This window comes from Rhincodon typus, chromosome 30, assembly GCF_021869965.1.
Source record: "Rhincodon typus isolate 14 chromosome 30, sRhiTyp1.1, whole genome shotgun sequence".
NCBI classification, from domain to species: Eukaryota; Metazoa; Chordata; class Chondrichthyes; order Orectolobiformes; family Rhincodontidae; genus Rhincodon; species Rhincodon typus.
Genome location: NC_063361.1, coordinates 15,007,241 through 15,024,813, shown reverse-complemented (window position 1 = coordinate 15,024,813; position 17,573 = coordinate 15,007,241). Strand labels below are relative to the sequence as shown.

Genomic DNA, 17,573 nt, shown 5'->3' with positions numbered 1-17,573 from the left:
TGTTGCCAGGTCCAGTAGGCCTGAGTTATAGGGAGCGGTTGGTCAAGATACGACTTTATTCTTTGGAATGTAGGAGGTTGAGGGGTGAGATGTATAAAATCATGAGGGGCATAGATAGGATGAACGCATATAGTCTTTTTTTTTCCCAGGGATGGGGAATTGAAAACTAGAGGTGGTAGGTTTAAGATGAGATGGGAAGATTTAAGAAGGAAATGAGGGGCAACTTCTTCATGCAGAGAGTGGCGCGTATATGGAATGAGCTGTCTAAGAAAGTGGTTGAAGAAGATACAATAGCAACACTTAAAAAACATTTGGATAGGTACATGGATGGGAAGGGTTTAGAGGAATATGGACCAAATGCGGGCAATTAGAATTAGCTGAGTGGGCACCATGGTCAGCATGGACCAGTTTGGACCAAAGGGCCTGTTTCCATGTTGTATTATTCTATGACTCTATGAAGACCATTCTACTATCTTCTCCTTTGTTTCCAGTTCCATTTTGGCCCCAGTACACTACCCTTTTATAAACATCATGAGCAGGTTCAAGGAGCCTTAGACAGGCATAAACTGGACACCAGACAAACTGATAAACATTGACTAGCTATCTACTGGGATGGAGACATGGCTCAGTGGGTCTTCATTATGACCTTCTTTACTCAGGTTCCAATTCCATATGATCCGATATCAGTTATGATGCAGTCTAGCTATTAATGTACAGACATTAACCCCATACATTACAAATGTAAGGTAACCATTTCAGAATGATTATCTCTGGCTACGTTCACTAAATAAAAAATGCAACTGTCTAACCAGTTCTTTGTTTCTCTTTCAGACTTATCATTAGCAAGGCAGATCGGAAGCTGGTGAAAGGCTCTGGATTCCATGTGGACTTGCTGTTGATTGTGGTAATGGGTGGAATTAGTGCCCTTTTTGGAGTGCCTTGGCTCAGTGCTGCCACTGTGAGGACTGTCACTCATGCTAACGCCCTAACTGTGATGAGCAAATCTGTTGCACCAGGTGACAAACCTCAGATTCAAGAAGTAAAGGAACAGAGAATAACTGGACTAGTGGTTGCTATTCTAGTGGGTGAGTAAGAACAAATTAGTCAGCGTAAGGATTTTTTTAGGTATTTGCTGCAGCAAGCCTGTCATTTAAGCACATTACTCAGTGAGTTGTATCGCAGGTTGACATCACTTAGAAGCACTTATGCCCTGACAGGTCAGTCATATAATAATAATTTATTATATAGGACAAATAACACAGTATAAGGTTAATAACTGTTGGAATACATACATTAATATTTGTTGTGCATGTTTACATTTGTTGTTCAGAATTCATTCTTTACAAAATTTGCTATTTGTTTGTGGCCCTGCACATCTGAGACATTTATAGACAAATCATAGACATTTTCTCTCTCTATGCTTCTCAATCTCACCCACTGCTGCTCCATAATTAACCAGCATCTTTGTGGTGCGGCAAAGTTTTTAAGGATGAAATTATCCTTTTGTTTTAGTTTACATTGAATATTTCTGCATTTTAATTAATAACCTATGTTTGTGAAAAATGTGTTTAAAAGATTTAAAATAGATGTAATTTGCAAAATGTTTCGCAAAATGGATTTGCTGACTCAATGTACTGATATATTGTGGTAATGTCAGCCATCCCAATCTCAAGCATTTTGTCATGATCACAGACTACACATTTCCTCAGAGTGGTCCATGAATTATGAATTTGTATGAGTTCATATGTAGATTCTTTTTAGTTGGTGAGTGTTTCAATTTGCAAAATAATCAACAGCACAGCTTTATACTTTGAACAAGATAAAAGATTAGTTTAAAATGCAAACACAGCTGAACATTTTTTGTTAGCTATTTTCTTAGTTAAAATACAGGTACAAAGATTTTAAGTAATGTTAAAGTTGCATATGAACAGGAAAATGAGATCAGTCATAATATTATAGCAAGCCTGGCTTGTACGGAGATTCTCTTTCTGAAGTGAAGAGGCAAAATGCAGATTCAGCAGATGTGATATCTTCTGTAGTTGAACAAATGAAGGTTGCTTCAAAAGGGGACTGAGCAGAAAAGATTCTGTGAGTGAGTAGAGGCCCCCTCCAGTCCCACCACACCCGGCACTTTTCCCTGCAACCGCAGGCAGTGCTACACCTGCCCCTACACCTCGCCCCTCACCCCCATCCCAGGCCTCAAGAAGACTTTCCACATCAAGCAGATGTTCACCTGCACATCTGCTAATGTGGTATACTGCATCCGCTGTTCCCGTTGTGGCCTCCTCTACATCGGGGAAACCAAGCGGAGGCTTGGTGACCGCTTTGTAGAACACCTACGCTCGGTTCGCAACAAACAACTGCACCTCCCAATCGTGAACCATTTCAACTCCCCCTCCCATTCCTCAGACGACATGTCCATCCTTGGCCTCCTGCAGTGCCACAACGATGCTACCCGAAGGTTGCAGGAACAGCAACTCATATTCCGCTTGGGAAACCTGCAGCCCAATGGTATCAATGTGGACTTCACAAGCTTCAAAATCTCCCCTCCCCCTATCGCATCCCAAAACCAGCCCAGCTCATCCCCGCCTCCCTAACCTGTCCTCCCTCCCACCTATCCCCTCCTCTCACCTCAAGCCCCACCCCCATCTCCTACCTACCAACCTCATCCCACCCCCTTGACCTGTCCATCCTCCCTGGACTGACCTATCTCCTCCCTAACTGCCCACCTACACTCACCTTTCCTGGCTCCATCCCCGCCTCTTTGACCTGTCTGTCTCCTCTCCACCTATCTTCTCCTCTATCGATCTTCTATCTGCCTCCCCCTCTCTCCCTATTTATTTCAGAACCCTCTTCCCCTCCCCCATTTCTGAAGAAGGGTCTAAGCCCGAAACGTCAGCCTTCCTGCTCCTCTGATGCTGCTTGGCCTGCTGTGTTCATCCAGCTCTACACCTTGCTATCTAGTGAGTAGAGGCTGTTTTGTTTCATTTTTAGAGCTGTACGGGTTGGTGGCTCTTCATGAAACAAAGAACTGTGGATGCTGGAGATCTGAAACAAAATCAGAAACTGCTGGTGAAACTCAGCAGGTCTGGCTACATGCGAGGGAAGAAAGCAGAGTTAATGTTTTGAGTCCGAGGACTCTTCATCAGAATATCTTGGTTCGAGATAGCTTGGTTCAGTACAGCTATTCTGTACTTCATTTTATCTCCCTGTTAAGGAGCTGTGGTTATTTCTCTCATTGTGTTTAAATAATTTTCCTCGATGTATCTACTTTGTGCCAGATTTATTAATGAGTTCAAAACTTAAAAAGGGTGCATGCCCAAGCTGTTGAATCATGCTTCCACATTGGGTATTGGTTTAACCTAGATCTGGAGTGCAGTTCCACCCATTGTCTTTTAGCCAAGATAATTAACCTTTTAACTGTCTCAGCTACGAGTATGGAGAAAGCTCAATCTTTAACTTTTTTTGTGATGTCAAAAGAGCTATTCACACCTCCAGGGAAGCCATTATCATGGATTTTCATTCACTCTTGGAAATGTTCATTGAATTTGCAAAGGTCTCTTGAGATTCTTCTAGAGATAAGTACACTTTGTTCCATTTGCTATTGAGTCCATAAGGGAAGGTATAGGGCTACTTGAAGCTATTTTGTGAGATTTGTTGCATCCATTTTGTAGTCAGATTAACTTTCTTTACAAAATGTACACTATTATAACTCCAATTCATGACAATTGCAGTACTAGCAGAGGTTTTATCAGGACATTGTGAGCAAACAGAAAATTTCTTTGTAGTCTAATTGGAACTATGATAGTTGTACATTGCATAACAACAGTACCTCGTCTAATCATAGAGCCACCTAAAGTACTTCCAAAAATTAATCGCTTTAGCATGCAGTTATGTAGATGAAAATAGTGCCCATTTTGTACTTAGTAACAGTATCAAAATCAGGAATATGATGATGGGCATGTTGGGTGAAGGTCAAATGTTGGTTGAAGCACCAAAGAAACATTATGCTTATCTTCAAATTGTACAACAAATATAAAGTTTTGCATTCCCTTTGTGTCTTTCACAGACTTGATGTCCCAAGCAAGTTACAGCATGAATAATTTATTTTGAAGTGTAGTTATTGTTGTAATGTACATTATACCACAACTGATTTGCACACAGCAATGTGTCACAAAACAGCACTGTGGTCATAGCCAGGTGCATTCACTTGTACATCTTTTAAGCTCCTCAATGTTTCAATTAATAGTTCTCTGAAAATGGAAAAGTTGCCAGTATTCAGATATCAGTAAGCTGAAAAAGTGTACAAGACTAAGTACTGAATAACAAAGACAACTATATTGTGACTGGCAGAGCTGTAAGAAACCAATATTATCCATCACATTGAGATAGTAAGAACTGCCGATGCTGGAGTCTGAGATTACAAGGTGTAGAGCTGGATGAATACAGCAGGCCAGGCAGCATCAGAGGAGCAGGAAAGCTGACGTTTTGGGTCTGGACCATTCTTCAGAAGGGTCACATTGTTATCTATCACATTGCACTGATAGCTCCACCATCTGACCATTCGCTGAAAAATTGTGAACGAATTATTTAGGCAAACAAATATAAAGCTTGGTTATAATCCAATCCATTAAAAATCCTCTCAATATGTTGAATGACTTAATTTTACAGGTGTATCTATTGTCATTGGAAGAGTTTTGCGTATGATCCCACTTGCTGTTCTGTTTGGAATCTTTTTGTACATGGGAGTGACATCTTTGAATGGAATTCAGCTATTTGATCGAATACTCCTGCTCCTGGTCCCACCTAAATATCACCCAGACTGCGTTTATGTCCGCAAGGTTAGTTCTTGCATTCAAGCAATATGATCTACTGAAGAGGCAGGTATTGGTCACAATGGATCAGATTTATATGTAGATATAACAGTGAGGCCAACTGCCAAAGTGTAAAGTGGATAGAAACTTTCTGCAAACACCAATGTGCAGTTAAGCTCCAAAATCAGCAAATTTCTATTAATCCTATCTTTCTTTCACTGTTTATTTTGGTTTCTATACACGATTCAGCGCAGATTAAATATTCTAACTTGTCTCTGGATCAAAATTTATGCTCGTCACAAAGTATTTGATGACAGAATGTCTGCCTTTTTCACAGAGAACGCCGAACTTTTCTGAGGCTTTTGCTTCAAAATCACTCTTAATTAGAGGATAGTCCAGCACAAAATCACTCTTAGAACTTTCAAGGACAAGTGCAGTGAATGACTGGCTCCATCTATTGGTAACAAAATAGGGCATGATGAATATTGCACTTTCTTTCAAGGGTACCAGCAAAGTCAATGACAATCTGATCTAGAATAACCGTTGCAAAAAAGGAAAGTACCTTTTTTAAAAAAAAAACAAAGTCATTTCTCACAGACTGAGTGTTAAAAGCTTTGGATCCTTCCCGAATATGACTTCAAAATGTCATTATTTGTTCTCTAGGTTCGAACCAGGCGCATGCATTTGTTTACTATCATTCAGATTCTATGCATTGCAATTCTGTGGGCAATCAACAAGTCTGTAGCAGCCTTGGCTTTCCCCTTCGTGCTCATCCTGACTGTTCCCCTCAGAATGTTTGTACTCAACAAGATCTTCACAAAAGTAGAGATGAGAAGTGTAAGTATTTAAATACTTGAGTAAGAAAGTCTTCTGAATTTATCTTCTGTAAGATGGCATAAGCCTATGGTGCTGAAATCCACAGTAACAGTAGTTTGGCATCTGCTGAAGATTAAAAGTTAATCTTCTGGACACCATTACAAACAAAAGAGAGAAGAATCATTGGTACTCCAAAAATGCTAATTTTAAAAATAATTTATTTGACCAATTTTGTTTGCTAGCTGTAATAATATCGACAGACAATTCATCTGATGGAGTAACAGAGAAAATGTGCCTTTCAATTGGCGTGGGCAGGCAGTGCACAATGATTAATAGGTGTGTTCGTCCACCAGTGAAGGTGGGACAATTGGAAATGAATGGTCATGTGATGAAACTTCCAGGAATACGTACAATAGAATGGCAGCTGAATAGGCTGGAGCTATTTTCCTTGGAGCGTAGGAGGCTTAGGCGTGACCTTATAAAGGTTTATAAAATCATGAGGGGCATGGATAGGGTGAATAGTCAAGGTCTTCTCCCCAGGGTAGGTAGAGGGCATAGGCTTAAGGTGAGAGGGGATAGATTTAGAAGGGACCTAAGGGACAATTTTTTTACAAGTAGAGCGTGGTACATGTGTAGAATGAGCTGCCAGAGGAGGTGATAGAGGCTGGTGCAATTACAACATTTAAAAGGTATCTGGATGGATACATGAATAGGAAGGATCTATAGGGATATGGGCCAAATGCTGGCAAATGGGACTAGATTACTTTAGGATATCTGGTCAGCATGGACAAGTTAGACCGAAGGGTCTGTTTCCATGTTATACATCTCTATGAACTCTAGAAAACAGGTTTCTTTTGTCCATTCTTCATGAAGCAGGCTTATGTTGACTTTTATTATCTGCTCTATGGAACTTTTGTGTATTTTGGTGAAGAAAAAGTTTCAACCTTCTCTTGTTTGTCCTCATTGAGACATCTGCTCAATGTTAGGGTTACACAATTAAATATAAGCAATTTTACATATTGAAAGTGTCTCCTTCACATTGTTAAATCCTTTCTGCCATGTCCTGGAACTTACAATAGGTATTGGATAATTAGGTTTAGGTTTTTCTCCTTTTGAGATGCATAAAGGTCATTTTTCCATCACATTATTTTGATTTGTCATTGTACTTTATGAAAATCAATTTTGATGATGCTTTATTAGAAAACTTTGTTTCAATATTAACAATTTATTGGAGTACCTGGAAACAAAATGTTTCACTGACATTACTAAAACTGAAACAACTTCCAGAGTCAGAAACAACAAAATTCTGGAAAAATATTTGAATAAAGTTTCTTTTCCAGTGGTGATCTGCAGCACTCCCTTTAAGAACTACTGCTACACACAACCAGTCTTGGTTACTCCAATTCTGCTAATCTATCCACACAGTTGACTTTAACTAACTGTATCCTCATTTCATTGTAATTCCCCTTATGTAATTAAAACATATTTGTTTCTGCCCCAGGTTTCTCACTCTCGAACTGAATGTTAAATTCTATTGTTATGATCACTACTTTCCAAGGGATCTTTTATTTTGAGGTCATTTATTAAACCTGTCTCATTAACTATTACCAGATCAAAGATAACCTGCTCCCATGGATGATTCCATGACATATTGCTCTAGGGATTTTTCTCTGAAGCACTGTATGAATTCATTGCGGTAGATAGCCTTTCCAATTTGATTAATCCAATCAACATGAAAATTAAAGTCACCCACACTTATTGCTCTATTCTTTATGACATCCTGGTTTACTTATCCATATCTTCATCATGTGCTGCCATTTGACATTGGAGTAAACAAACTATGACTAGCTTAATGCTTTGATCAACATTTTCATTCTGTTCACATTCCCCCAACATTCCAAGCTCCCTATTGAAGTACCATTTAAATTCTCCATCTCTCACCCTGTCCTTGCAGTTCTACACTGTTCCAATGAAACTCTTTATAAGTTCATGAACACGTTATCTTTCTAGCCTCTGTCAGTATCATTTACTTTGATTCTCTTGGACCCTAATTATTGCTCTAACATTCCCTCTGGCAGTAGGTGCTAACAATGGGGGATAGATGTGACAGTGTTTCTAAAGGCTGGTAGACAGCATGCTGATGCTTAGTTTGGGACTATATTGGAACATCATGGATACTGCGCTCGCAGCCTTGTAAGAACCTGCTTCCCTTCATCCACTGAATTATCTTTCTTCCCTTTATGTTTATTCTTCTTTAACTCACACATTCCATGTATCCTGTATGTGTCATTTTGTTTTTAATTTCTCTCATTATGCCTTCTTTGTCACCTATTAATATCACTGCTGCCTTTTCAAGATTTCTGCTTGTCACCCAAGGACTTAAATGACCATGATATTTCTTTGATAACAAGGCGTAGAGCTGGATGAACACAGCAGGCCAAGCAGCATCAGCCTTCCTGCTCCTCTGATGCTGCTTGGGCTGCTGTGTTCATCCAGCTGTACACCTTGTTATCTCAGATTCTCCAGCATCTGCAGTTCCTACTATCTCTGAAACAATTTTAACCCCACTGCGAAGCCTCTTCTAAGGAAGCCTTCCTGCTCCTCTGATGCTGCTTGGCCTGCTGTGTTCATCCAGCTCTACACCTTGTTATCTCAGATTCTCCAGCATCTGCAGTTCCTACTATCTCTGGATGATGTTTCTTTGGCTATTTTTTCTGATATTATATTTTTATTTTGCTATGAATGCATTTTTCTGTCAAAATTGACATCAGGTCAAACACTTGAGATGTCAACTCTTGTTTCTCCAGAGATGCTGTCTGATCTACTGAGATTTTACGCTTTTCAATGTGGAAAGCAAGTTGATCATTTGTCTTTCTGTAAAATAGTATGGACCCATAGCAGCATCAAGATGGCAGCATCAATGCCCAACCTGGAATTCAATGAAGTAACAATGTTTTGATTTGTTTGATGTAGCTGGATGGTGATGAAGCAGAACCTACCTTTGACGAGAAAGAAGGAATAGACGTTTATGATGAGACAATAATGCCAAACTGAGGATGTCTCGCCCTTACAAGGACACCTTGCAAATGGTGCCTTACAAAACAACAGCAACATTCACCTTTGTCTTACTTATTCTTCTTTGTTTGTTCAGGAAAATCTGCATAATAGCCAAAGATGACGAAGAATGATTCTTGTCTAATTTTCTAATTACATAATCAATGCTTATTTTAGTCTTAGCTTTAAAGATGTACATATATTAAATTACAAGACCAGCCAGTAGTTGGGGCTAAATGAAAACTCATTGTGATCATGGTAAACTGATTCAGAAATCTGATCACACTTTCCCCAGGTTTAAAAGAAAACTTCAGAGACTCATTGACAAGAAATAAAACTTTATACCATTTGCTCAAAGACCCTGCAGTTTTTTTTTCTGTTTAAACCAGGGTAAAAATGGAATGTTAAGTATTCATTGTTGTCTCCATTTTAAGCTGATTTGCTAAAGCCATTGCCCATTTTGATTCCAATTCCATAGTAAATAATATAAAATTTAGAACTGCAGATGCTAGAGACCAGGAACAAACACAGAAAATGTTGGAGAAACTCAGCACATCTGGCAGCATTGTGGGGAGCAAACAAGATTAGCATTTCGAGTCTGGTGACCCTTCATCAGATCCTTTATCTGATAAATGGTCACTGGATTCAAGATGTTAACCTTGCATTCACCCCACAGATGCTGCCAGACCTGATGAATTTCTCCAGCAACTTCTGTTTTTGTTCAATCGTAAGTAATGTTACTATGGGTCTAGATAATGATACTGAAGAGTTATTGCTGTCACTTCATGTTCAAACTAGTTATATTATATTCCAATGTGCAATTGTAAATCCTATAGAATGTTATTTTTTTAACATGTTCTCCTATCATTTTACAGGGTAAGCACAAAGCATAAAATTTTTCACTCTATTGTACGTTTTGGGTTACTGAGTTTCTACAAAGAAATCAAATATACCTTATAAAATAAGTTATTTTATTCATAATTATTTTACAAATTCAACTTTAGAGAAATCAGATGAAATTTATAGTTTTGAATCGAGTGTTTGATGGAAAAAGTCCTTTAAGAATTTTGTAGACTGAACATTTACATTGGGGAGTTTTATAGAGTGGTAACAGGTATGGAGGGCGCAGTTACCACCTTGCCTCTTCAGTGTGCATTACTTAGATGCCCCCCAAATTCATTGCCTTTAGTATAGATGCAGGCAAGTTCACAAAGGTTTGGGGTCGGAGTTGGTAAATTTGCCAACCCTCTCCTGCCCTTTGCGAGTTGTGAGAGAGGGATAAGCAACCCTCCAATCCTTCCCCTTAGTCTCTCAAGAGTACCTCGTGTTGCTCTGAATAGTTCAGTCACTAATTTGATTCTCAATACATTTGAAGGAGAAACCTTCATGCTTTAAAAGACTTCTTTCAACAGATTCTATATGCTCTTTTTCAAAATAAATGGCTAGTCTCCAAAGGAAAGCAGTTTATATTCTCTGTTGAATATTTTAATCAAGTGAGATGCTTTTTTTAAAAAAAATTACACTTTGCTTCAGTCAAGTTCCAGAGAAGTCGCCTGATTCCTTTATGTGCTGTTTTTATTTTGTTGTATACTTACTGACACATTTTACTCTTGATCCCTTTGACAAATGTATTTTGCTAATTCATCCCTCATTTCTGATTTGTGAATCTTACTTACCCACACAGTGGAGATTGATGCCTGAGTGAAATAGCACAATCTCAGTCTTTCCTCTGTTGGACTATATGCAAGGGAGAAACTCCTTGTGTCTAACTAGACTTCATTTTCTGATTGAGTTTGGATATTCATATACAGGTTAACTGCATAATATCTCAGAGAAAGGTAAGCACAAGCCATAAAAACCCTAACATTTCATCACTTTTTAAAAATGCAGTTTAAGATCATTCAAATTTTACTCAGGCATCATTGAAAAAGATTTCCTGCATCATATTAAGTAGTGAACACTTGTGAAAAATTATTATGATTCTGAGAGATGAAGGGATAGAAGTGAAAACATCTTAATGATAAACTCATAGTCTTTTGATTACTAAATGGTGTGCTTCTTTCAGTTTGTTTTGCCTTTTTTTAAAATAAAGATTATATATGTTTAAACTATCTTTAACTGTCTTTTTTTTTGCCTTTTATTGTCATTGCTTTATCCTTTGTGTCACTGGGTCAAAATCCTAGAACTCCCTCCAAAATGGCAATGTGAGTGTACCTACATCAACACATTTTCTCAAGGGCAGTTAGTTAAGGCACCAAAAACTGGCCTAGCCAGTGATGTCCACATGCCATGAATGAACAAAAAAGACAAAGAAGTCCAATCACTCAATTGCTATAAAAACAACAAACATTTTTCCTATTCTTGCCTAATTTCTTCAGCCTCAATCAATTTATTACCTAGTTATAATTGACTTATCCAAGCGCCTAGATATGTTCAAAATGTCTGTTTTTTTTAATAGTTCCCTACTGACAGATTTACAACACATTTTATAAAACATTTTTTTGTTATTGACAGGTAGGAACATCACAGCATTTGTTCAAAACGAACACATACCACATGAGGGCACTGTTGATTGATTCTTCATTACCTACACCACTGAAGGTGGGCTAGATGTAAAATTTTCACCCATCCATCTGGTCTGTAAGCAATATAACTTAATTACTAGTGGCCAAATTTCAACAATACTTGGTAGATAGATAATGTATAGCCGAAGGAATAACTGATTAGTATTTTTGGAAAAGATGCAGTTGGCAAGTGGCTTCTTTTAAAAGAATGTGGTGAGTTGTCACAGCTGTTAACATGTCAGCAAGGTTTCAGAGCAGGTTACCAATGTGGGATTGGCCTTAACCTCCTCAGTGAGTTAGAAGCTTTCATTGACAGCTTTTCTTTCTTTCAGGTTTGTAGTTACAGTGCATCAACCAGAAGAGAGACTTAAGCTTGAATTAAGACAATGTGCTGGAATTCTGCACTCTACCGAATGAAAATATCCACATTTAAGGAGCATTTATTAGTGTTTTCCAAACATGGAGGCTCCTTTGTTCATGAGGACACAATTTGGCATTCAGTTTTACTTGTATAAGTTCTTTCGGTGGAGAGGAGGTTTCTTCCTCAGATACAAAAGCAATATCTTGAACAAAATGTACATAATATGCAAATAATCTGTAACTGTGAATCAAGTGGATCTTTTTGGACTGCGGGAATGGAGAAATGGGAACCTAATGTTCCCTCATCTTGTTTCATTTTGCCTTTAGTGAGGGGTTGGGCAAGCTAAGTGGATTTGTTTGCTCAAAATCCAGGCCTGGATATTTAAATAATCCAGGAATTAGTTACCTAGCCTTTCAAGGTATCTTACTGCTCCCAGGAAATGTAGCTGGGTCTGTTGCACACCACTAGCCAAATCTGGATTGATCAATAGCTGCTGAAAGTGCAAACTAACAGCTTTGCACTTGGTTTTCTCTAATTCAGATGACGAAGTAACAAGATGTGGTTTTTCACCTTTTCACTCCCTTGATTCCTGGAGTCCAGATTGGCAGCATCTGACCTGAGAAGGTCACAGTGGTTTGGTTGGCAGCCTGCATCTCAAACATCTCCTCAATAGTGCCTTAAAAACTCCCTTATATGGCACTTAGATAAATTATCAATTGCCACATGCCATCTGTGATCTTCCTCTAGAAATTGCCAGTCATGTGTTAGAGGTGTTTGTAGAAGGAAGGAAAGAAGGAAATAGCATTGCTTTGACAAATATTACAAAACACAAAAGATAAATCATGAAAAAGTAAAGTTCCACAATCCTACCAGGCCATAGGGCCACTATCTCATTAGAGAGAAAGGACTGGTGGTGGTTTAACCTGAGGGTCACTGCATCTCAGGCAACGGGATAAGTTGGGAAGGCATGTCCTTCATGGTAACAACAGCTGGTGTGGAATTTTAACCTACACTTTTGGCATCACCTTGCGTTGCAAACTAACAATCCTGCCAATGAGCAAAACTCCCAGTCACAGTACAATACAAACCAGAGGGAAATATAATTTAGATGAAACTAGGAGAGGCTCAAGGCACTGGTATTTAACCCTCACAGTGTGTTTAGGATGTGTACAATTCTTTAGGTTTATTTTGTGTCCTACAAAGTCTCCAATGACCTGAACTTAATTTGTATATTCAGTGTGGCTGTTGGTTTATTTCACTTTCAAGAGAATGTTGGACCCCAGAATTGTTGGAACGTTTGTAATTCAAAAATGTTGAAGTATCTCCAAGGATAATTTTCAACATTTTAAACATTTGTAATAAGATCTGTGGAACTGTCCATCTTTGAAAGCAAAGCAATATTGAAAGGGGTTAAAGAGCCTAGTTGTTTTGAGGTAAATACCAGCAGATACAAGCCAAAATAAATCTTCAAAAGACAGAACAAGCAACTAGTTTTCAGATAATGTACATCCCCTGGCAGTTCATTCCACATACGAACCACTCTCTGTGTAAAAAAAATTGCCCCTCATATCCTTTTGAAATTTTTCTTTTCTTACCATAAATATATGCCCCCTAGTTTTGACACTCCCCCCCGCACCATATGGAAAAGACACTTGCTATTCACATTATCTATGGCCCTCATGATTTTATAAACCTCAGTAAGGTCACCCCTCAGCCTCCAACACTGCAGTGAAAAAAGGTCCCAGTCTATCTGGCCTAAATCTTTCCTGAACTCTCTCCAATTTATTAATATCCTTCCAAAGCAGAGCAACCAGAACTGGACACAGTACTGCAGAAGAGGCCTCTCCAAAGTCCTATACAACCTCAACATGATGTCCCAACTCCTATATTCAAAGGTCTGATCAATGAAGGCAAGCATATTAAACACCTTCTAAACCATCCTGTCTACATGTGATGCAAATTTCAAAGAATTATGTACCTGAACCCCTAGGTCTACAACACTACCTAGGACCAGACCATTAATTGTAAAAGTCCTGCCCTTGCTTGTTTTACCAAAATGCAACCCCTTGCATTTATCCAAATTAAACTCCATCTGCTACTCCTCAGCCCATTGACCCAATTGATCAAGATATCTTTTTGATCTTAGATAACCTTCTTCACAGTCCACTCTAGCACCAATTTTGGTGTCACTTGCAAACTTACTTACCATGTGTCCCCAAAATCTCATTCAAATCATTTATATAAATGACAAAGAAAAGTGGGCCCAGCACCGATCACTGTGGAACACCACAGGACACAGCCCTCCAGCCTGAAAAACAACTGTCCACCACCACTCTCTGTCTCCTACCGTCAAGCCAGTTTTGTTCCCAATTGGCAAGCTCCCCTTGAATCCCATGTGATCTAATTTTCCTAATTAATCTATCAGAACCTTGTCGAAGGCTTTCTAAAGCCCATTCTAAAACAATGTCTACTGCTCTGCCCTCATCAATCTTTTTGGTTACTTCCTCAAAAAACTCAACCAAGTTTGTGATACAGGATTTCCCTCACACAAAGCCATGCTGACTGTTGTTAATCCATTCTTGCCTCTCCAAAGGCATGTAAATCCTATCTTGCAGAATCACAACAACTTAGTCCCCACCGATGTCAGACTCACAGGTCCCGATGGGCCGAATAGCCTGCTTCCACACTGCAGGGATTCTATAGTTCCCAGACATGCAAATACACCTCTTGTGGCTCAAATGCAAGAATCAAGTCTTGATTGGAAAATGAAGCTTTTTGTTCTTGACATCAAGAATGTCCACATTAGCAATCACACATGATTTTCCCAACTTTGTTGCCAATGTCCATGTCATCCAGGTACTGGGAAGATTTCCCCATGTCCTGGACCCAAATCACATTCTGCTTCCTGCCTCCTGCTCAAGGTCATGATGAGCTTCAAATCCTACTGAGTCCAGCTTCCAGATTCCCGGTTTACAACTATCACCAATGAGGAGTGGCAATGACCTTGTGGTATTATCACGGGACTGTTATTCCAGAGACCAAGGTAATGTTCTGGGGACCCAGGTTCAAATCTTGCTGTGGCAGATGGTGGAATTTGATTCCAAAAAACATCTGGAATTAAGAGTCTAATGATGATTGTGAATTCATTGTTGATTGTTGGAAAAGCCCATCTCGTTCATTAATGCCCTTTAGGGCATTACTTACTGGTTCTGTCATCCTTACTGGTTCTGGCCTACATGTGACTCCAGACCCACAGCATTGTGGTTGGCTCTCAATTGCCCTCTGGGCAATTAGGAAAGGGCAATAAATGCTGGCCCAGACAGTGATGCCCTCATCCCACGAATGAATAAAAAAACTCTATTCCTAAGTCATTTCACCATCTAAAATTCTCATTCATAACTATCAGCACCAGACTCAATGGGAATAGCTTTGTCCATTTTAAAGATTATAAGACTAGGTCATTAGCTTTTGTATGTAATTGCTCTCTGAGTACGTTGACACTCACTTCCCAGAGTTCCTGTCTGAAACAGATGGGTTTAGTTGTTCAGATACAGGTGTACTGTGGATTGGAGGATCTCAGTGTGTAAATAAAATCCTGTCAGCTCTATCTTGTTATGGATCAAGTGCTTCCTGGCCAGTAATATCTAACTAGATCACTGAAGGCAACTGAAAATAGGCTGAGAAAGTTATTGACTACAAATAAAGTGCAAGCTGTTGCCACCCCTGTTTCCTACCTTCCCCATTGACTTCAGCATTGCTACTTTAATGATTAGAGGCTTTAATCTAAAGGTCTCTGCTGACACTAACAAAATTGCTACTATTAGTGTAAGTGTGGGTACCGGAAGAGATAATGGCCTTAAAGTATTATTGCTGGATTGTTAATCCAGAGATCCAGATAATGTTCTGGGGTCCTGGATTCGAATCCTGCCATGGCAGACGGTGGATTTTGAATTCAAATGAAAAAAATTCTGGAACTAAAAGCCTAATAACGATCACGAATCCATTGCTAATTGTCGGAAAAACTCATCTGGTTCACTGATGTCCTTTAGGGAAGGAAACTGCGAAATTTAGCATAGAGCCTGCTCAGTCACAAAGACTGCACTGACTTAACGCCCATTTTGGGTGTAAATCCAGTTTCCACCCCAATGTTTCCAAAGACGTTGAACCTCCATCTCCCAGCACAAAGCAGTCCAGTTGAGCAGCACTTTAAACATTCACTCTCTCCACAACCAGTTGTGTGTGCCCTTATATACTGTTGCAAATTGCCAAGGTTCCTTTGACAGTATGTTACATGCCTATGACCTCTACCACATAAAAGAACCAGAGCAGCAGACTATGGGGATGCCACCACCTGCAAGTTGCCACCAGATGCATGCCTTGGAAAAATACTGCTATTTCTTTACCAGCACTGCATCAAAATGCTAGAACTCCTTCAATTAAGAATCACTTGCTAAATTTCTTCTTCCTGTTCCCGGTTCTGAATTTGCCCTCAGGTTCCCATCCCCTACCAGTTTACCTCCCAGTCCTCCCCAACAGCACTTGCAAATCTCTCTGCAAGGACATTTATCTCAGTTCTGTTCAGTTGTAGACTGGGAGTATACCTACACCACATAGACTGAAGCTGTTCAAGAAAGTGGCTCAAATCCACCTTCTTTAGGGTAAATGAATGAAGGATAAGAAATGCTGGCCCTGACAGTGATGTCCATATCCCCTGAATAATTAAAAACAAATGCATAAACTTCAACTGATTGTGGACGCCACTGCACCACATTCTATTCCATATTAAGGTCCATTCATCTGTTGACACTGTCCATGATTATATTGAATGTCTGCAATTCTTGCTGTATGGAAAATGTGGTATGTACATTTGCAAGGGTTTTGTTTGCACAAAACTATGTCATTACATCTTGTGTGGTCTTCCCCACTTAACTCAGCAGCACGCTAGCCAAATGCTCTGTCTCCCGGTACATAATAAAATACAGTATTTCCTGATAATATGAACATAAGTTAATAATGGTAAGGTCCTTGGGAGTGTTGCTGAACAAAGAGACTTTGGAGTGCAGGTTCATAGTACTTTGAAAGTAGAGTCGCAGGTAGACAGGGTAGTGAAGAAAGCCTTTGGTGTGCTTGCCTTTATTGGTCAGTGCATTGAATATAGGAGTTGGGAAGTCATGTTGCAGATGTACAGGTCATTGGTGAGGTCTCTTTTGGAATACTACATTTAATTCTGATCTTCATGCTATAGGAAAGATGTTGTGAAAATTGAAAGGGTTTGAAAAAGATTTACAAGGATGTTGAAGGGTTTGAATTATAGGGAGAGGCTGAATGGGCTGGGTCTATTTTCCCTGGACTGTCAGCGGCTGAGGGGTGACCTTATAGAAGTTTACAAAATCATGAGACGCATGTATAGGGTGAATAGCCAAGGTTTTTTTCCCCAGGGTAGGGGACTCCAAAATCAGAGAGCATAGTTTTACCGTGAGAGGGGAAAGATTTAAAAGGGACCTAAGGGGCAACATTTTCACACAGAGGGTGATGCATGTATGGAATGAACTGCCAGAGGAAGTAGTGGAGGTTGGTACAATTACAATATTCAAAAGGCATCTGGATGGGTATATGAATAGGAAGGGTTAGAGGCAAATCTGACTTGATTAATTTAGGATATCTGGTCGGCATGGACAGGATGGACTGAAGTATCTGTTTCCATGCTGTACAGCTCTATGACTGTATGACTGTAAGTGTACCAGAAGTGAAGCATCATCAAGAATGTCACATAAAATGCCATCTTTTATTTAATAGTGTCCCTCTCCTTGAATCCAAAATTTGGACCTAAGTACAATAGCACTCCTACATACAATCCTTTTAATTTTTCACATCTTCAAATGTCAAGTCCATTTTACCAGCAGGCTGGTATCTTCTCCACATTTATATATCACTGCAGAAATTTAGCAAATGACTCTTAACAAA

At 39.3% G+C, this 17,573-nt stretch overlaps 1 protein-coding gene across 1 annotated transcript in view; it reads left to right on the top strand.

The window, feature by feature from the left end:
• LOC109936238 (anion exchange protein 2-like) overlaps positions 1–10,795 on the top strand; it is a 79,874-nt gene extending 69,079 nt beyond the window's left edge. Inside the window, exons 11-14 of the mRNA XM_048614625.1 lie at positions 832–1,085; positions 4,672–4,841; positions 5,478–5,651; positions 8,604–10,795. Of these exons, the coding sequence (XP_048470582.1) occupies positions 832–1,085; positions 4,672–4,841; positions 5,478–5,651; positions 8,604–8,684 (679 nt within the window). The 3' untranslated portion in view covers positions 8,685–10,795. The remainder of the gene's footprint in view (positions 1–831; positions 1,086–4,671; positions 4,842–5,477; positions 5,652–8,603) is intronic.
• The last annotated feature ends 6,778 nt before the right edge of the window (positions 10,796–17,573 follow it).